The 20862-nt window shown below is 49.3% G+C and overlaps 5 protein-coding genes across 5 annotated transcripts in view; 4 read left to right on the top strand and 1 right to left on the bottom strand.

Moving 5' to 3' along the window:
• Positions 1-189, top strand: part of TCIRG1 (T-cell, immune regulator 1, ATPase, H+ transporting, lysosomal V0 subunit A3) — a 4591-nt gene extending 4402 nt beyond the window's left edge. Inside the window, exon 17 of the mRNA XM_010564283.1 lies at positions 14-189. Coding sequence (XP_010562585.1) covers positions 14-189 — 176 coding nt within the window. The remainder of the gene's footprint in view (positions 1-13) is intronic.
• Positions 190-648: 459 nt separating this feature from the next.
• Positions 649-4268, bottom strand: TBX10 (T-box 10). Its single transcript, XM_010564373.1, has 8 exons — positions 4226-4268; positions 1945-2128; positions 1768-1869; positions 1518-1689; positions 1261-1416; positions 1113-1180; positions 939-1027; positions 649-884 (listed from the first exon to the last, which is right to left on the bottom strand). The coding sequence occupies exons 1-8, from the start codon at positions 4266-4268 to the stop codon at positions 649-651; spliced, it is 1050 nt and encodes a 349-aa protein (XP_010562675.1).
• Positions 4269-6420: 2152 nt separating this feature from the next.
• Positions 6421-7347, top strand: LOC104829810 (olfactory receptor 5G3-like). The gene has a single exon (XM_010564282.1). The coding sequence runs from the start codon at positions 6421-6423 to the stop codon at positions 7345-7347; it is 927 nt and encodes a 308-aa protein (XP_010562584.1).
• Positions 7348-14095: 6748 nt separating this feature from the next.
• On the top strand, positions 14096-15109 carry LOC104829868 (olfactory receptor 1052-like). The gene has a single exon (XM_010564372.1). It carries the CDS (start codon positions 14096-14098, stop codon positions 15107-15109), a length of 1014 nt encoding a protein of 337 aa, XP_010562674.1.
• Positions 15110-18795: 3686 nt separating this feature from the next.
• LOC104829809 (olfactory receptor 1019-like) lies at positions 18796-19782 on the top strand. Its single transcript, XM_010564279.1, has one exon. The coding sequence runs from the start codon at positions 18796-18798 to the stop codon at positions 19780-19782; it is 987 nt and encodes a 328-aa protein (XP_010562581.1).
• The last annotated feature ends 1080 nt before the right edge of the window (positions 19783-20862 follow it).

The following is a 20862-nucleotide window of genomic DNA, read 5'->3' as shown; positions in this document are numbered from 1 at the left end:
CCCCGATCTCCAGAGCTGTCGGAGGTCCTGTGGACCATGGTGATGCGCAACGGCTTCGTGCGGCTGAACTACGTGGGCGGCGTGGTGCTGGTGCCCGTCTTCGCCGCCTTCGCTGTGCTGACCGTGGCCATCCTGCTGGTGATGGAGGGGCTCTCTGCCTTCCTCCACGCCCTGCGCTTGCACTGGTAAGCCCGGATGAGGGGGGCGCTGGTGGGACGGGGTGACCGACCCCCCTCAGTGTCGCTCCTCACCAGCCCCTCTCCTCGGCAGGGTGGAGTTTCAGAATAAGTTTTACGTGGGCGCCGGGTACAAGCTGTGCCCCTTCGCCTTTGCGCCCAATGCCTGGGAATAGCCGTGCCGGATGGATGCTGGGGGGCTTGGAGCATCGGCTGGACCCAATCCCCTACCCTGCTGCGGGGAGCTCGGCTGGGGGGGTGCTGGGGGGGCAGGGTCCCCCGTCCCCCGTCCCCCCCAAAAACCCCAGGACCAGGGGGGACGATGGGGGTCCGGCTGCAGCATCCTCCCCATCCCCTCCTCGGCAGCAATAAAGCCGTCCCCGTGGCTCGTCCCCAACTCTGCGTCTCCGTCCCCTCCGCTGCGGGCTGGGTCAGGGGTCCCGGGGGGGTGGTGGTGGGGTGCCCCGCACCGTCACTGCTGCCCATAGCCGAAGGTGGGGGCCGCGGCGGTGCCGTAGGTGCTGAGCGGGGCGAAGGTGGGCAGGGGGTAGGGCAGGGTGCGGGGCTTGGCCCCCACGTAGACGCCGGGGGGGCAGGTGAGGGGCTGGAAGGAGGGTGGGGGCAGCTCGGGGAAGCCGGGGGGGGCTGGCAGCGGGGCCGGTTGTGGGGGTGCGGTGGTGGCCGGTGCCCCACGGCTGCGGGGAGCCCCTGGAGGGGGGAGAGACAGCAACAGGGGGTCAGGTCCCCCCCCAGCCCCCCTACCTTTCTCCCGTTTCTCAGGGCGGGAGGGCAGCGCGGTGGCCCGGGCATGGGGCATTGCACCCAGCAGGGACCCTGCCGGCACCCCGCACCTGCAATAGAGATGGGGGGGCTCAGGGGAGATGGCGCAGAGACCCTCATCATGGTGTCGGGGCGGTGTCGGGGGGGGGGGCTTACCATGGTTCAGGGTCGCCATCCCGAAAGCCCTTGGCGAAGGGGTTGCTGGCGATCTTCAGCTGGGTGATCTATGGAGGGGAGCGAGGTCAGGGGGTCCCTGGGGGAGGTGGGGGGGGACACCCCGCTGTCGCCCCAGCCCAGGGCTCACCCGGTGGTTCTGGTAAGCTGTCACAGCCATGAACTGGGTCTCGGGGAAGCTGAAGGACTTGAAGTTCTGGTGGGCGAAGCGCTCGCTGTCCCGTCGCGGGTCCACGAAGACCACGTGGAAGCGGGGCTGGTAGCGGTGCATGGAGTTGAGGATGATCTGGGGGGGGAGGGAGAGAGGGGGGAGGTAGGCAGGACCCCCCCACGCAGGGGTGCGTCATGTCCCCCCAGCATCGCCCACCCCGAGGCCGGGGTCCTTACGTGGCCATTGTCATCCAGGAGGTTGTTGGTCAGCTTGAGCTTGTCGAAGGAGACGATCTGCCGCATCCACTGGGCTCCCTTGGCCGGGGAGTCGGGGTGGAAGTGGACGCGGCCGGGGGCTGCCGGGTCGGCTCGTCCCGCCGCCAGCCAGGAGGAGCTGTGGAAGGCGTACCTGTGGGGCGGGGGGGGGGCTCAGCACCGCCAGGATCCGGCCCCCCCTCTGCCAGCATCCCCATCGCTCCATCTTCACCTGTATCTCTTGTCATCCAGCGGGATGAAGTCCATGAGCAGGACGTAGTCAGCCAGCGGGTCCAGCCCCGACAGCTTCACCTGGAAGGTGGGGAACATCCTCCTGCGGGGAATGGGGAGGTGGGAAGGGGATGCCCCCTACCCTGGCAGCCCCCCCATGCCCCACCGCGGTCCCTACCTGCCCGCCTTGGTGACGATCATCTCGGTGCCCAGGCGGTTGAACTCTTCCCAGAGGCTGCCCATCTCCAGCCGTGCCGCGGCGTGGCACACGCGCCGGTTCTTGCCGCTGGTCCCCGGCCCCTCGCCTGCCCACCCGAGGCCGGTGCCGCAGGGGGACCCCTCGCCCAGCCCCCCCAGGAAGGCTGCGGAGGGTTGAAGGGGTGTGTGTGTGTGGGGGGGGGGCTGATCCTGCACCCCAGATGTAGGAGCAGACCCTGTGTACCACCAGCCACCCCATCGCATCCTCCCTCCGTGCAGGGGGTGGGAGGACTGGGGACTCCTAGCCCCCCACCGTAGTGGGGTTTTATCCCCCCCCCATTGCAATCCCACCCTCTGGTAGGGCTGGGTGACCCACCGCACCCCAAAACCACGGCGGGACCCCACCGCTGGGTACAGGGGAGCGTTGCCACGGGTGGGTTTTACCTGCCATGGGTGCAGCGGGTGGGCAGGAGGTGTCCGTGGCTCCGTCCCCCGGCACAGCGGCAGTGGGGACCCTCAATGAAGCCTCTCCCAGCACAGCACCAGCTCTGGACTGTACCCCCGCAGCGTGCCGGGGGGTTTTATGCCCCAGCTCGGGGGGTGGAGACGTGGGGGCTGGAGCACGGCCCCCTTCCCCGACCTGCCTTCGTGCCTTGACGCGATGATGATGGACAGGAGGCGAGCGGTGGTCCTGGGACTGCTGGGACCACTGCTGGTCCCCAGCTGGATCTCGGGGTACCCTGGGCTGGGGAGGGACAGCTCTTTTGGGGGTCTCCTTGTCCCCTTCATGTCACACATCTGAGCGGGGGGAGATGGGGGCTGCTCCGACCCTCTCCCCTGGGGAAAGCCCCTCTCGACACGCGGCAGCCGCCCATGCACCAGCAGCTCGACCGACAGCCCGCCATCAACACCTTGTATTAAAAAGCACGGCGAGGTGTTGAGGCATCCACACATGAGTGTTTTGCTCATGCAAAGACTCTGCAGCTCTGGCGGCGGGGAGGAAAGCGCTCCCCCCGCTCTGCACCCATCCCAAATGCTGGTTCTGTCTCTGCCGTGGCACCCGGGACCCCCAGCCCTGCCCCGGGGCTGAGCCCCCTCCATCCCACACCTCCCATTGCGATGCTCGATACCGGCCTGACAGCGGGAGATGGATGGGGACAAGCCAGTGCTGTGGGGGCAAGGGAGGTGTGTGGGGAGGTGACTGACACAGGGGTGGGGGGCTGCATGGGGGGGGGGAAAGCAGAGGGGCTACTCCAGAGCCCCCCACTGCCCTGCAAACTGCAATGAGTCTACAGATGCCATCTCATTGCACACCACAAGAGTGTATTTGGGTGGGATGAGGGATGCTGGGGCTCTGGGGATGGGTCTGGAGGGAACAGGGGACATCCTCGAGGGGATGCTGATGGCTTTCTGTCCCCGGCGGTACCCCGGTGATGGTGGCACTGGGCAAAGGCTGAAATCCCTCCCTGCTTTGCCCAGAGCCAGCTGTTTTCTCCCAATAGAGCCTCAGCCTTCACTTCTGCTTTGGGGTTGGTGCTTAAATCCTGCGGCCATTGTAATGGAGAGGAAACCCTCTGGGCCCCGTACGCTGCGGGGTGGCCGAGGTGGCTGCGTCGGCAGCGCTGGATTTTGGGACCAGGACTGGTGCAAAGCGGGGAGAAACCATCTCCCCAAGCCCCCTGTGTCCATCACATCCCCACACATGTCCCGTGCCCTGCGGCACTGGCTCGGCCCCATCCATCTCCCGCTGTCAGCCGGGCTGCGGCCGCAGGGCTGGTATCGAGCGGGGAGATGAGGAGGTGCGAGAGGCGATGCTGACAGCAGGGAGGAGGATGGAGGGGGCTCAGCCCCAGGCAGGACCTGACCTGCCAAGGGCTCATCCGTGGCATTGCACCGTGCTCTGCAGCTCCTGTAGCTGATTTTTCTGCTGGAGAGAAAAGAAAAGGTGAGGATGTGGCCCCGGAAGGGTTTTAAATGCCAAATGCTGCCCAGATTGTGGGAGTTTGCTCACAGCGGTGCACTGTGAACGGTTTTTCCTTACCGAGAGCAGAGGGAGAGCCTGGATCTGGCTGAACTCTGGTGGGAGTCTGTGTGACATTTACTTTCCTTTTGTGTTTGGCTCTGGGAGGTTTCAGCCTGCTGCCCCACATAGTGCTCAGCAAAGGGTGTGGGTCAGGGCTTTCTGTGTCTAAGCTAATTCTCATTCTGCAAAATACACCTGACCTTAGCCATCAGCGGTTTCTGCTGCCCTTGGCACTCACCCTTGCTGGGCGTGAAAAGGCTGTAGAAAGGGGTACCCCGCATCTCCCATTGGGCTTGGGAAGCCCCATCAGAGCCACCAGAGACAGGGCCAGCCCTAGAGCTTTCCTTCGTCCCTTCAGAAGGGCCCTTTTCTCCTCTTGCTGCCCCTTTCAGTCCTTTATCATGCTCCTCAGCTGATCCTTCCCATCACCTTCCTTCCAGTTCTGGGCACCTCTCCCTCAGGCTCTCATTTTTCCCTTGAGGCTGGTGTGTTTCCAGTGTGATGGGTGGAAGAAGGTAAATGTCATCACCAAGACGGAGGGCACAAGGACTGCGGGCTGCCTCAGTCCCAGCGGGATTAAGAAGCAAATCCCCCTGGAAGCCCTCTTCAAGCAGAGGAAGGTTGGGAGGGTGACCATGAGTAGCCAGCATGGATGTACCAAGGGCAAGTCATGACTTACCAACCTGAGCACCTTGGGTGATGAGAGGACTGATGGCTGCATGGACAAAAAGAAGAGTAGTGGACAGCATTTGCCTCAGCTTTAGCAAGGTCACCACGATCTTCTGTTGGCTCCTTGCAGCCAAATTTGTGAGCTATGGTTTGGAAACAAGGAATGTAAGATGGGAAGAAGGGTGGTTCGTTGTCCATGGTGCCTGGGACTGCTGATGGACCCTGTTACCAGCCCTAGCTCAGCTCCTGTGGGACTACACCCCATTCGCAAGGTCCCCTGCAGCTCCCTGGCATGATAATGTCAAACACAGCACTTGTGGAGCTGTAACTGTCTCTGAAATGCTCAAAAAGTTGATGTGAAAGGTGGGGTGTTGTTCCGTGGTTTGCTCTGAAGGGACCCCAAAGCCCTGTTGCTCACTCCAACTGAGGTCATCTCCTCTGGGTACACTTCTTCTCCAAACTAAGAAACACAGAGAAAAGATAATGACCTGCTTTGGGCTTTGTCACTCTCCTGGGGCTCAAAGAGATTCACAGTCCCCAAGTGCCCATATTATGTGAAATAGTAAGGGTGTTTGCTGACAGTGGTTTATTTCCGAGCTCCCCTGCAGAGCTTCAGGCACGCGCGTCTTCACATCCATCTCCAAGAGCATCAGGAGGAAGCAGAGATAGTGCTGAGATGTAAGCGAGGGTCGTCGTCTTTCAGCCCAAGCTGGAGCTCCAGTACCAGACTCACGAGCAAGGACAGTGAGTGCCAAGCCACCCATCTCCCGTAGTTTTCTTCTGCAAAAAAGAAACAGCTCCTATCTTCATCTCATGCCCTACCTGCAGGGTCCTGGGCTTCAGTTCTTCATGATACTCTGGGCTTTCCACCAAACCCAGGGAGCTGGCTGTCCTGTGTCCTCACCACACAACTGCTGAGAAGGGGGGGTCTGGAGATCACCCTGTTGGAGAGCATGCTCAGGAGGCTTCCTCTCCCCACTGACCACAAAGGGCTCTGGGATGAGGACCAGAAGCTTTCATGTAAAGAACATTTAGGGAACTTACTGTTGCTGAGATGAGGCAGGTCCAAAAGATGGTTTTTTTCCCCAAAATATATTCAAGGAGAGATTGCTCAGCTTTGGGGGTTGCCCATTTCCATTTGAACATTCTAGAAACAGGCTAAATACCTAAGAAAAGTTTTTATAGCTGAAAGAGCGTATCGGGAAGGAGGGGTAACCAATATAAACCTCTGTGTAAGGTTTCACAGTTAGGAATAAGTGCCAGCAAAGAGGGAGGAAGCAGGTGGTTGGCAAGTGACGACGAGATGATGAATAATCAACTCTGCACTGGAAAAGCACTGTGTTTCTCTGTGTTTCTTATTGAGCTGGATGACCTCAGAGTCCCAGGCTGAACGCTAACAAAGGGGACGAAACGCAGCACCAAGGCAAAGCTACTCTGGTGTGTAATCTCCCTACAGCTTTTCATGTCGGTCGTTGCTGAACATCCAGAGGTGAGCCGGAGGACCACGCACCACGCTGTGCCGTGGGATTTTGCAGCTGGAGCAAACCTTTGCTTTTGCAGCACCCCATTTGTTTTACTCACACTGTGATATGACTTTTGGCAAACTGTTTCTAATTGATCTGTGCCTAAACTCTTCCTTTAGATCTTGTATGATTGTCTCTGAGCAGATTCCACTGGAGAGAGGGTTTTCCGCCTGGGAGATACCTGCCCATTGTAGAAGAAACCTCCAGCAAGGAGTTCACACAGAAAGCAGATGTCCAGCTAATGGGAGAAAGCAATTGCACCCAAGCGACCGAGTTCAGCTTAACAGGGTTCACAGAGGACCCAGTGACTCAGGTCACCCTCTTTCTGATGTTTCTGTTCACCTATCTTGTCACCATCCTGGGGAACCTGGGGATGATCTTGTTAATCAGGGGCAGCCCTCAGCTCCACTCCCCCATGTATTATTTCTTGGGTAACCTGGCTTTTGTAGACCTCTGTTCTTCCACCGTCATCACCCCCAAGATGTTGGTTGACTTCATATCAGAGAAAAAGGGCATTACTTATGCTGGGTGCGTGGCTCAGGTGTTCATTTTTGATCTTTTGGGGATCACCGAATGCTTCCTGCTGGCTGTGATGGCGTATGACCGTTACGTGGCCGTTTGCCATCCCCTGGTGTATCCCCTTGTCATGTCCCCAAAACACTGTTTCCAGCTGGTGATTGGGTCATATCTTGTGGGGTTGACAAATGGCATGGGACAGACTATCGGCATGTCCAGTTTATCCTTCTGTGGCTCCAGCATCATCGACCTGTTCTTCTGTGACATTTCTGCTCTGATATCACTCTCAACCTCCGACACCACCCTCAGCCACATTATCCTAAGAACTTCAGCATCTTTATTCGGTGTGTCCAGCAGCCTGGTTGTCCTGGTCTCCTATGTGGCCATCATCTCTGCCATCCTGAGCATCAGTTCAGCTGAGGGCAAATGCAAAGCCTTCTCCACCTGCACCTCCCACCTCACCACTGTGAGCATCTTCTACGGGGCATCGCTTTTTATGTACTTAAAGCCCAGCTCAGACAGCTCAAGAGAAGAAGATGAATGGGCTGTCGTGTTCTACACTGTGGTGACTCCCATGCTGAACCCCTTGATCTACAGCCTGAGGAATAAGGAGGTGAAGGAGGCTTTGAGGAGACTCACAAAAATAAAATGATCTTGAATATTGTAAGTTTATGGCCAGATAGAATGGAGATGTGGGTGATATTCTCCGTTTTTGATTAATTATCTCAGATTGATAAAATTTTTTGGGTCTTCTGCACTTTGACTTAGCAGCTGCAGTGGCTGATTCAATATCTTCAGCTGGTTTAGGATACCAATAATTTCACTCAGTTCTCCAAATGTTGATAATTATATTTAGTAGTTAATTTAACCTAATGAAGACACAGGTAGAGAACTACAAGCATGCACCAGTCCTCATTTAAAATTTTGCTCTCTACCATTTATTGAGTCCTATGTATCAGGCCAAATTAAACCAGAAGAATATGGCAAAAATTTCTGTAATTGTTTGGACTCAAATTGCGAGCTGTGTCATGTGTTGCTCTCCCTTTTGCTTAGCAAATCAGAATAAACAGGGGTGAATTCTACTATTCCACTAAAAAAATTCCATTTCCAGGCAGCTTTTTAAAAATCCTTAAGGGCCATAATAACTAGCCTCAGGATGCCAACACCTTTAGCAAGAAAAATAGATATGACAGCAAATAACTAGTATGCTACACAGGAAATTTTTTTTCTTTTTCATACTCAAATGTCATTAAATGATTAACAGCACCATACATGTCATTTAACTTTAGACAACTAAAAATTTAAGTTAAATACGGTATTTGGGTGACCTCTATTGTGAATGAAGGCACTTTGAAAGCATTTTAAGATGTGGTAGTAATGAATCCCTCCTTGAAAGCATTTTAAGATGCAGTAGTAATTAATCCCCCTCAGGGCAGATACTACCAAGGAACCCCCATCCACTGCTCTACACCGTTGCTTTCCGTCTCCCTGTTGACAGCAATAAAAGCCATGATCTCCCTGGTACCCTGACCAGAACAGATCATAGGAGCTGTGGTGTTACTCAGCAGCCTTCTCTGTCAGACCCCATATTTTGCAGCCCATGGCACCCTGGACCGATGCCGTTGCCTGCCCTGATGTCTCTCCTGCTGCCTTCCTGCAGAGAGAGCTGCCGTGTGGTGCACAAACGTTGCATACATGAAAAAAGAAAAAAATACTTCAATTTGTGTATTACCTCAGTCCCTACAGACTGCAGCCTCTGTCAGGACTACGGCAAGATCTGGAGTGTTGGCTTAGCCTACTTAGTGCTATCCTAGAGACATGTAATAACTTGGGTTGGAGGGAGAAGCTGCACAGTTGGATTAAATCAAGTTAGGATCAAAGTGGTTCACTGATTTATTAATGACTCACAACTAACAGGCACCCAGGGTCAATCAGCTGAATCCTTCTTTGTTCCCAAAGCTTCCTGATAATTCCCTGGTTATTATTTAATCCAGCCGATGGTTGGCTGCCTGGCTAGCACGGTCAGCCTAGGGCAAACGTCCTCCCAGGCTGTTTGCGCTCCCGTCCTTTCTTATCAGCTGTGCTGCCGTCGGGGCCGCCCTGCCCAGGAGGGGCTGTGCTGGCCCCCCGCCACAGCAGGGACCCCGGGAGGTCTCCGGTACGGCCAACCACCCCAACCAGGGCCAACTCAGACCCCGTTGTCCCTCTGAGCCCTGGGGACCACCAAGGGCAGAGGTTTGACATCATCCCTGACCCCTTTTTCGGTGTTTGACTGCACTTAGAGTGGGTTTTTTCCTCCCTTTTTTTTTCTAACTGGAATTTCCCATGTTGCAAATTCACAATAGGAAGTCCTAGATTTACCCTCATCTGCAATATGAAGCACATGGAGCACTTGCTGCTGGCATCAAGTCAAAAAGAATATGACGTTATTAATTCCTTCATGTATCTTTTCTTTGTCCCTGAAATGGGTTTCAAAACTGCACTTAGCCGTATTTATTTCACATTACATGCAGACTACCCGTTTCATGACGATGAGACCCTGGACACAGCCATAGCGAGCAAGGTTCCCCTCTCTTCATCATTTCACACATCTCCAGATGTGTTCAGCAGGACCGACTGAACTGGGACCTCTGCGTATAACTCCTGCCGTTGTCCCACACTTCTGCTCCTCTGTGACTGTCACCCTCAGAATGTTGTTTAATTTAGGTGCACGGAAGATTGCCACCTTTTTCTTTAAATAAAAGATTCAAGATTATTTTTAATGTTTTATTTACAGTCCCAGAGCATCTCTTCTTGCTGCAGTGACTTACGGCCGTTATTGGGCAATATATAAAATGCAACACTATTCAATGACTTTGTGTCCAGCTGGTCTTGCCTTCACCGTCATCTGGTGTTTAAATGGGAACACAAAACCTTAGTGTCTTAAAAATATGAGTCTGTGGCTGCAGCACTATTGCTCTGCTTGTTGTGGCTTCCTGCCAGAGCTGCCACGCTCAAAACCGAAAGCGGTTTGCTCGTTGTGCAAGCAGGGCTTGCTGGTTTGGGGAAACCAGCGGTCAGCTGTGTCTAACGGCCCTCGCCGACTTCTGTGGGGTCAGCATCTGACCGTGAGTGGTGGGAAACACCCCGCGTGGCTCCAGAGGAGAGCTGCAGAGGGGAGAAGGAGCATCCAGCGTTGCAACCCCCTTTCCTGGCGGGTCATGGTGAACGGGCGATGAGGTGGCTGGCGTCTTGCATCTCATTTTGCATTCATGCTGATTAGCCGCCAATTGCTTTGGAGCTCCTCTCCTCTGAAAGGGCTGGAGCTGCTACAGCCACATCTCCAGAAAGGTGTTTTACCTTGTCTCTCTGTCACATTAAAAGCTGCAGGACTCTAGATGCAAATGAGTTTCCAGCTGGAGTTCATTTTACTTAAGAAAGCAGAAATAAGGCAATCAAAACAGTGTTTTAACACCATAGTTATGTCATGGTTTAACCCCCAGTGTTTGCGGTCTTGTGTCTGAAATTGTCTTTTGGCTCTCCCTCAGAAAGCACATGCCGCACCTCAGAGTTTAGCTGGACCCAGCTAGGCTTGCGCTTTTGGGTGGAGCTGCCTTAATTCTAGTTAAATCTGTTTCAGACAGAGAGCTGAGCAAATACTGCTATTGCAGGAGTAGAAGCCACCTCCCCTTGTTTAGATACTTAGTGATTAGAGTTGGGAATCACCTCAGATGTCTTTAGGGGAAGGACTTATCTCCTTAACTTTAAATAAACACCATGTCACCTCTACACGTGGACTGGGTACATGGGCCCCCTTTATGACCAAGGAAGATTTGGTCAAGTCCACCAGTGGGGTCTGGTGTGGCTCACTGCAAGGCAGACACCAACATTTTGTCAGCTGAAGCGATCGATCAACTCTGCTGATTGTACTGGCCAGAGTCGCGTTAGCTATAATGAGACTTAGCTCACAAATAGGTAACGACAGACACTCAGGTTTGGGTCTTAATATAAGCTGAATCTAAAAGAGGGTGAAATGAATCCCACTCTGGATGTCTCCTCTAGCTGGTGGGTAAAAAAGGCACAGAAACTGTGAAATGTATTTTTTTTCTTTGATTAAAAAGAAGTTGAAGACTTCTTCAAAATCCTGTGTAAATCCTGCACTGGGGTGGTGACTCCTCTCCATCACGTGCCATCCAGATATATGGGAAGAACCAGGAACCTGGAGCACAACCCTTTTCTCTCCAGGCTACCTGGAAACCAAGCTACCTTCAGGTTCCCTTAGTACAGAAATGAAAGGGAGAGTCTCGGTTTGGCCTTACTCCCTTTAAAATCGATGGCCAAGGTATGTCTTGTTTTCAAAAGAGAAATGGGAGGTATAATGACTCATTTTAGACACATTTACTGCCCTGGAGCAGAAAACCCTCCTGTGTGTCTGCCTTCACCACCATACATGGCTCAGAAAGGCATTTTGAACCCAAGAAAGAGAAATTTGCATTTTCTATATTTCTTGAGAAAGAGGGAAAATGAAAAGGGGAAGGTTGGGCTGAGCAAGGACAGAGAGACAGATGGTGCAGGACTAATCTCAGCTGGCTTTAGACACCTGCAGTGTCAGCATGTGCATCTAAGGCAGACACCCCAGAGAAAGGGATGCTTCTGTGTGCGATGACGTGGATGTCTGAGATGGAACGGATGATGTTTTACACTATACAAACTAGCAGCGGTATTGAGAGCGGCTGGTTTGGATGTTGTTAGATGTCATGTATGTGTTTGAGATGTCTAGACTCAGTTACATAAATGCCACCCATGGCAAAGAAGGAAATTAATAAGGACAAGGAGATGGCCATCCAATGTGTGAGATATTAGCCATGTGAGATGTTAGCAATGGGAAACAGCAGTTGCCTCCTTCCCCCTGCCCAACATGCATGCAGATGACTGCAATTGCATCTCCTGAACCCACTTAAAGGTGTCAAAGCAATTTAGCATAACCCTGTCTGCAATCAACTGCTCTTTTCTACAAGGAACAAGTCACACTGTTTCCTTTCCTGCTTTCACAAGCACCGAACGTCCATCCTGGGGATATTTTAATTTTGAAGCACACAATGCAAAATGGCTTTTCAAAGGGAGCTTTTTTGTCCAAAATGGGCAGATGGGAACCACACAAACTTCAACAAGGGGAAATGCTGAGTCCTGGCCGTGGGGAGGAATCACCCCAGGACAGACTGGAGAGCAGCTTGGCAGAGAAGGACATGGAAGTTGTGGTGGCCACCATGTTGAAGATGAGCCATCGAGATGTCCTTGCAGCAAAGACGCCCACCAGCACTTGGAAAAGAGCATTGGCAGCGGGTCAAGGGACTTTCTGCAATGAACCTCTGACCTGCAGCCTGAGGAATGGGGAAGTAAAAGCTGCTTCAAGAAGGGCGGTGGGAGAAGAGGAATCATCCTGAAGAAACAGTCATCTCGCTGGTGCCAGGAAATGGACAGCAAGGCTGATGGAAAGAGGGAAGTGAGAAGGGAAGAAATAGTAATACTCATTTCTCAAACAGGCCATACACATATTTTAAGGTAATCTCTAGTGGATAACAGGAGAAGCAGTCATCTTTTTTTTTTTTTTAACCATGAATAAGAACAGAGGAAGAAAAAATATACCAGGTAAAACTATAGTGATACTGAACACCAGGTGTGTGACTAGTAGATGGGTAGCAGGAAAAAAAAAAGAAGAAAAAAAAAATACTGATTGAAATTCAGGCCCCTAACTGCAAATGTCTAGGAGAGCTACCCGAGTTCACTGTCCGGACACATGCATGGGTGATGCATCCTACCCTTGGAACCAGGCTTTCAGAGAGCTGCATCCATGCAAATGCTGCTTATAGGACCTGCTCTGAGACTCTACCTCCTGGGAAGCAATGGTGTAAAAACATATTCAAGCGTAAATGGAAAGTGACAAGTTATCTTGGAAAAAGAAAATGACAACACAATGGTGAATTGATGTCTGCATTTCAATCCACTTTTTCTTTAATGTTTCCACATCTGCTCTGTGGAAATATCTAGTACAAAAGCAAATTAATCTAACCAATCATTACAAATATAAAGCAATAATTTCCTTAAATTAATCCATTACTTAGAGTTAGCATTTTCTTTTTTCTCCCATGTTCCTGGAGAAGAAAGAAAATCTTTCAAATCCAAGTCTTCAGCAAAAATGCATTGCCTTGTGTCCCACTCCTCATTACAATGTTGTGTACACAAGTCGAATTGCTCAGGCTCTGCAGGCATAATGTCTGATGTGCTTTGGGGATCCCATCCCTAAAACCTCAGAGAGAAATCTCAGTGTTTATCCCAGGCTCTTCGGGGAAGATGCACTCCGTTTTCAGGTGCCCCAGAGACCCTTTGGTAATTTGTCCTGTGGGCATGAGGTAAAACTTAAATCTTCCAGCCATGTTAGAGGACGTGATAGGGAAACCTTCCTGGTTTTGGAAAGACCAGTGGAGCTTGTGTTTTTCTTTCACCTCAAGGACCAGTGAGTATCTTTCTGACAATGACTCTAGATGCCATTGACCAGAGAGAGGGTGAAATTCTAAGAGGTTTTGAGGCAATTTTTGCTGGATGGGGAAGGGCTTCCTTAACAAGTGTGTGTCCATCCCCTGAAGAAGCAGGAACAGCCCCATGAAGAAATACTGACATTATTAAGGTCCTTCCTGAAGGAAAAAATGCATACTCCAGTAGGTCTGAATCTTAATTCCTAACTCAAATTTGGGATAAAAATTCCTGATATTAGCAGACCCAAAAGGCGTAAGGAAGATGACATGGAAGTATAATTCAGATTAGAAGGAGGTGGTTTTCCCTTGAAGCTAAACCTACATGAAATTGCAATCAGATATGCTGGTCTCATTTTAATTGACCCAAACATATCACTACAGAGTCAGAAAATCACTCCAGCGTGGTCTGTTATCTATTTAATGCAACACTAACTAATGTGACAAATTAAGGCACGATATTATTGTATTTACTTGTCTCTAAATAAGAACATCCCCCCAGCAAAGGGAAAGAAATCCTCCCAAGCATGCCCACATATTGGAAAGAATTTGGATGTTCGTGAGAAGACATCATTTGCGAGATCTTTTGCAAGACTGATTCTTTCCATAACGGGCCAGCCAGACCTTTAAGACTGAAGCTTTAAGATTTTTTTCCATATATGAACTATTGGCTATTATTTTGTCAATATAGTATTTTTCAATATATTATCTTGGATCTTCAACCTGCCCACTGAGGATAACATATTTTTTTCTCCAAATAAGTGGGTGCATTCATCCAGGAAACACCGAATCCTGTGTTAGCCTCAGGCACTACCTATTCCTGTGAGCTGGGAGAAAGCATTTAACCTCTTCCCTGTGTTTCTTTGTCTGCTCTGTCCTGGTGCCAGGAGAATGCCTGGGGGAAACCATTCAAATGTGACCGAGTTTGTCCTCTTGGGCTTCACCGATCTGCAGGAGCTGCTCTTTGTGATTTTTTTACTCATCTACATCACCACGCTGGTGGGGAACCTGGGGATGATCATCCTCATCAGGACCAACTCTCAGCTTCATGTGCCCATGTACTACTTCCTCGGCCACCTCTCTTTCCTGGACATCTGCTATTCTTCATCCATCACGCCAAAGCTCCTGTCGGGCCTCCTTGCAGAAAGAAATACAATTTCTTTTAATGGCTGCATCACACAGTTTTTCTTCTTTGCAGTATTTGGCACCACAGAAGCCATGCTTCTGGCCATCATGGCATACGATCGCTACATGGCCATCCGTGAGCCTCTGCACTACTTGGCTGCCATGTCCCACAGGGTCTGTGTCCAGCTGGTGGTGGGCGCCTACGCTGCTGGGAACCTGAACGCCCTTGTGCACACCAGCGCTCTCCTCCGACTCTCTTTCTGTGGCCCAAACCTCGTCAATCATTTCTACTGTGAAATCCCACTGCTCCTGCAACTCTCATGCTCTGACACCTGGCTCAACGAGATGGTGATGGCCGCGTGCATCGGCTTCATCATAACAGCCTCAGTCTTGGCCATTGTTGTCTCCTACGCCTGCATCCTGCTCAGCATCTGGAGCATCCGCTCCGCGGAGGGCAGGCACAAAGCCTTCTCCACCTGCACCTCCCACCTCCTGGCTGTTGCCCTCTTCTACGGCTCTGCGGCTTGCTTTTATTTCCATCCCTTTTCCAGACACGCAGAAGATCGAGGGAAAACGGCCTCCATCTTCTACACCATGGTGACCCCCATGCTCAACCCTTTCATCTACAGCCTGAGGAACAAGGAGGTGAGGAGCACTCTCAGAAGAGCTACGAACAAGCTCCTTTCCTGCAGGTATTCCCACACGTCCCGCTCTAACCAAACCGAAGCATGTACCATCTGCCACAGTGGAATCAGCAGAAGAAATAAGGCTGACACCTGACAGAAGAAGGGCACTGTACATTTCTGCACATCTGGTGAGATGTACATGCTCTACCTCGTGCTGAACACTGTGGAGTTTGAATTATGAATTAATTCCATGTTGGGGTCCCTTGAAAAATAAATTACCTGTAATTACAATGGCTGAAAGAAAGAAAGAATGCAGGAAAGATGGACAATCCGAAAACCACTTACATTGTCAGTGAAAATTTTGGAGTAAATTAATTTATAAGCAGCTGTAGAACATGCACAGTTGATACTTTTTACCAAAGAGGATTATTCAATGTTATAACGATATTAAATCCTGTAGCCTGAAAGAGTTGGCTCAGAGCAGAAGGGGACAAGCTAAATAGACTACATGTTGGAGAGGGACAATGTCTTTCATAATTTTGTTTTCAAATTTTCTAAGTAGCTGCCTAAGGTTTTGATTTAGTACAATAAACTTGATTTATTATTTTTTCTGATTTGCCTGAGGATAGTCTTTATGGGGGGATAGCACATCCCTGTGCTTCATATATATTGCATGCAGAGTGCCTGTGCTGGGCATCTTGCTTTCCTGGATGGGTCTCCACCGTGGAAAGCTACCAGCCTGGAGCCACCACGCTGACATGCTCCTTTGCCTAGGAGCAAAGCGGAATTTTATCCCCTGTGACAAGCAGTCACTCATCTTGGTCCAGGAACAGTCTTTCAAGACATTGTCGGAGCAGTCTTGGCTTTTCCCAGGATGTCATCTGGTGTTGACAATACAGAAAGCCTTCGTGCTTCTGGGCATATGTTGTATTCAAATGCACCCAAGTTCAACAGCTCTGAGACTCTCAGTGTTGTCCAAAACTCCCCCACCGTCTCCTCTCTTCCTTGTGTCTCTCCATCTAGGCAAAGTTTATTTTCCAACTCAGCTGCAGCTTATTCATAATTTCTGCTTCCAGGTTTCAGGGGTTGAGTCACCCTGGTCCAGGAGTCATCCTATCTAACTGTAGGCTTTCACATCTGAATTAGTCACCATAGGTTCCCCTTATGGACACAACTATGCCTTTTGGGGCTTTGATTCACCTGATCTATTTTAAACATCTACATCAGTGTGAGGTGAATTTTTCTGGAAAATGTGCATGGTTTTCTCCACTTGCTGCTTGGCAACAAAGGCTGATAGAGCTAAATGGCAAATATGGATGTGTCACGCTCAGGGCATAGTCTGACGAGTCAATTTAAGCCTAAGGGGAAAGTTCCAGCTCACCATGCTGATGTTCTGGAGTCCTTCAAACACCCCACTCAAAAGTGAGAAGGTGAAACTAGCCTTTAATCAATAATTTATAATTCAGCTGAGCATGAATGCTCAGCATCCACAGAACACTTTCTGGAAAGAACACAAGAGTAAAATGGATGAAGATAGTGTCAGAGGTATGCTCTTGTTTTGATAGAAAGGTCGCTAATACCAGATATTAACTTCCTGAAGAAAGATTTATATTTTCCATGAACGGATAGAAAATAATTCCCTAGAAGATCTGACTACAGATACTAGTACTGTTTTGTTCTTTTAAGAGCAATAAAAGAGAAACTTTTCTCCATAAACTTGGCTGTGACTCTCTCAGATGCCTGGATCTAACTCTGGGTTTTTAAACAACAGAATATCCCAGATAATGTTAAAACAAATTGCAGCAGAAGAGTTTCTGAATAGTTTTCCCTTTCTCTCCAATAGCATCTACAATACTTCTCCAAATACTGAGCTATCTCCTAATCCTTGAATCTCTATTTCTTACACCAATTCTTTTTAATTCTCTGTGATGCCAAGAGGTAAATTACATATTCCAAGAGATAAATTTTATATATATATATATAAAATTCTTTATATATATGTATAAAGAAGTGGAAAAAATACTCAAGCTTACATTTAACTTGCTAATTGTGTTTATTCATGTCTCCTCCTTAAGGAGGAGTCATCAATTTCCAAAGTCATCAATTCCCAAGAGAAATTTCCTGCATGACACCAAGGGGAAGGCAGCAGCAAACTCCTTGGTCTTTCAGTGAAAGAAGCCTATAAACACTGGCTTTTCTTGGTCAAGTATTGATGCCCTTCATGCCTGGCAAATCATTCTTGCTTTCAACACCAACACTGGGAGAAATCGGGGCTTATTTGTCCCATAAAATATTGGTCTAGGAGATAATAAGTCTCCGATAAACCAAAAAGGGCCCCAAGATGTGACCAGACAGGTGAGTTTTAGCGTAAATAATGCTACAAAGTGTTGATCTGCTGCAAGGGGAGGGCTGTAGGCAGGAGTCTGTTTTCACACCAAATAGTCACCTAAGGTCAGGATATCTCATGCAAAACCCAGGCATTTATAAGTTGCTTTTCCAAATTTAAGGCAGCCACTAGATGAGGCTATGAGTAAAGCCACTTGAGATACATTGGCACTGCCAGAGGTCAGCAGCCCCTCAATCTCAGCTGATCATTTTAATCATGATTACTGTGATTCATAAGTATTGTCTAGTGGCCGGAGATGGCAGCAGCTTGGACAAGCTGATGAAGTGACTCTACAAAGCGTTGGTGGTCTGAGGCATGTTATCATGCTGGCAAAAGCCCCTTGCTGTCCTTGAGGTCTGGTTTATCTCAGACCTTTTACGTGGGGCAGATAAGAGGACTGACGGCGCACGGTCAACTGTTTGCTATAATACAAAGATCACGGCATAGAAGCACTACCTGGTTTATTTGGCAAACTTCAAATTGTTTTAGAGGGGTGTGAAAGTTTCTGCTACTGACTTAATGCTGGAGTGAAATATAAAAATCTGTTTGACTAAATCCAGATTTAAGGGAGGCTCACGTATAAGTCGAGCAAGGCACATGTACTGAACTTTCCTCATGAGGAAGGGTCCTTTCCAATGGTATAATTTGGTATCTTGTTTAACAGTTCAAAAACCCTCAGTGAGCAACTTCTGTGACTATTCTTAACTCCTGTTTTAAGAAGACATGAGCTTAATTTTATCTTCCCTGCCCCCCTCAAGCTACACTATCAGCATCTTAGTTGCCCCAGTTCGTAACAGCACTGTAGCATTGTTGGGGTTTCCACCGGTACCAACCTTTTAAAATTCCTTCCACTGTCTTTCTCAATTCAGTGGCATCACAAGAATGATATAGGTATCACCATATTTAAAGGGGGTTAATACTTACACTAACTGTCCTGTTTCAAACTTAATTTCAGAGTTTCATAGGAAGGAAGGGAAGAAATTAGAGTTTCATTTTAACTTGTTCTGACTCTCCTAAAGGAAATTATTTAAAAAATGTCTTGATCTCTCACCAATGCTTTCTCTCTTTCAATCTTCTGAAACAAGGGGGTTTTGGTTGTTGGTTTGGTGGGGGTTTTTTTGTTTGTTTGTTTTTTTAAATACAGACCAATTTTTAATGTCAGAATCAATTGCTGTGGTTACCTCTTTGGCTCTGATGGGTAAAGAACTTCTTAACTTCTTCCGGAGGTAGAATAAGACTTCTGATTTGTGAAGTGACTTTATCAAACCAAATTAGTAGTGACTAGACCAGAATAAAACAATTAGAAATAAGTTCAGACATGCACTTTGTTTACTTTAAAATGTATTTTGAGACAAAGACTGAATATGTTGTTCATCAGTTCCTGCCTCTGAAATTTCTATTTCCCGATAAAAATAAATGCATCTTTAACCTCTGTTTGTGGGGAAAACAGGAATATGCTGACTCCGTTTTTCTCTGCATCTCTGCTTCCCTACAGCAACTGTGTTATGATGATGGCCAAAGGAAATCACACACCCAGTGCTGAATTTGTTCTCTCAGGGTTCTCAGAGCAGGGGGATGTCCAGGCTGTCCTCTTCATGGTCTTCTTGGTGATCTACGTGATCACTCTGCTGGGGAATCTGGGGGTGCTCGTGTTAATCAGACTGGATGCCCAGCTTCACACCCCCATGTACTTCTTCCTGAGCAGCCTGTCCTTCCTAGACATCTGCTATTCCTCCTCAATCACCCCCAGACTGCTCTCGCATCTCCTAGCAGAAAGGAAGGTCATTTCTTACTCCTCGTGCCTCACACAATTTTATTTCTATGCGGTCTTTGCCCCCACCGAGTGCTACCTCTTGGCTGTGATGGCGTATGACCGCTACGTGGCCATCTGCAGCCCACTGCTCTATGTCATCTCCATGTCCAGCAGAGCACAAACTCTGCTGGTAGTTGGCTCGTACCTTACTGGGATTGTGAGTGCCACTATCCACACAGGGTTTGCACTTCGGCTCTCCTTCTGTGGTCCCAACATCATCAACCACTTTTATTGCGAGGGCCCCCTGCTTTACACCATCTCTTGCACGGACCACACTGTCAATGAGATTCTGATGTTCGTTGTGGTTGGCTTCAACCTCTTTGTCACCAACCTGACCATCCTCATCTCCTACACCTACATCCTGGCCACCATCTTGAGAATGCGCTCGGCCATGGGGAAACTCAAAGCCTTCTCCACGTGTGTGTCCCACCTGACCATCGTGACCCTCTTCTATGGATCCGCTGCATCCATGTACTCACGACCCAGCTCCAGGCACTCCCATGACCTCGACAAAGTGGCCTCTGTGTTCTATGCGGTGGTGACCCCCATGCTGAACCCCCTCATCTACAGCGTGAGGAACAAGGAGGTGAAGAATGCTCTGGGGAGAGTGATGAAGAGGAAACGTTAATCTGAAAAGTAGTTTTCCCTGGTGCGTCAGAGGAATTGAGAGGTCTTCTCAGAAATGTTTGTACTTTCCATTTCTGTACAGCTATGGCATAAAAAAAGCAGTGCTCTCCTGTGAGCTGCTGGGGACAAATGTATTGGGAAACCTCTGCCTTGTTCCTAAATACTGGGTCATTAACTCCTCTTGGATTAGCCCATTCACTGACCTCTCTCAGGGATGCGTTAGCTACCTTTATTTGTGTTTACAGCCTAATATTATTTTAATTTCAATAATTTAAACCCTCTGACCTTTTGTAGTTTGCGAATGCATTACCACTGTTGTCTCGAGCAACGACAACAAATAACACCTATTGCTTTCAGCGTGACTATGACGACCAAAGCTCTCTTCATATCAAATAATAGACACATTTCTGGTGAACACAAGAGTCAGGTAACTTAGTGCTCCCAGTATTAGAAATAGACACTGGGATTCATAACAACAATTCACTGCAACAAGACTTGTCAGGCCTTTTCTGCAACTTACTTTAGCTCAACAGTAGCTGTATTTTCAAATTTATTTGAGAAACTTCACCAGTGCCTGCAACTTGCTCAAGGACCAGAGAGCTGTCATCTGGCATCTCCTGTGAGTAATGGTAAAATTACGCAGTCAGGTACCTGCTCACTATCCTGGCATTTTGATCTTATTTTGGTTATATTAACTGGTTTTGCTTAGTTTTGAGCAATTGTGTGATTTTTCCCTCTAAAATAAATCATGAGATACAGGGGAATGACAAAAAACTTTAGCAACTATACTGTAGCTAACCCCATAGACCAATAGGAGAGAAAAGAGTGCTGACCAGGAACAAATATGGGGTAGAAACATTTAGAAGTGATCCTGAGCAGACCCAAGACTGGCATGGAGAAAATTCCCACTACAACCAGTGCTCCCACCAAGCACCATACCTCCTCAGCAAGAAGCTCAGGGTGCTGCTGGGTCACTGCATCATCCCACCAAGGAAGAAGGGCCTCAGTCTGCAGGTGGGAATTTAACCTCAGGGATGAGGGGCAGGTACTTTAATCAGAGAAACCTTGAGGAGCATTGCTC

The sequence above is a fragment of the Haliaeetus leucocephalus genome, unplaced genomic scaffold (assembly GCF_000737465.1).
Source record: "Haliaeetus leucocephalus isolate CR32 unplaced genomic scaffold, Haliaeetus_leucocephalus-4.0 Scaffold177, whole genome shotgun sequence".
In the NCBI taxonomy this organism is placed as follows: Eukaryota; Metazoa; Chordata; class Aves; order Accipitriformes; family Accipitridae; genus Haliaeetus; species Haliaeetus leucocephalus.
Note: the sequence above shows the minus strand (reverse complement) of the source record. Positions and strands in the feature narration are given on the sequence as shown.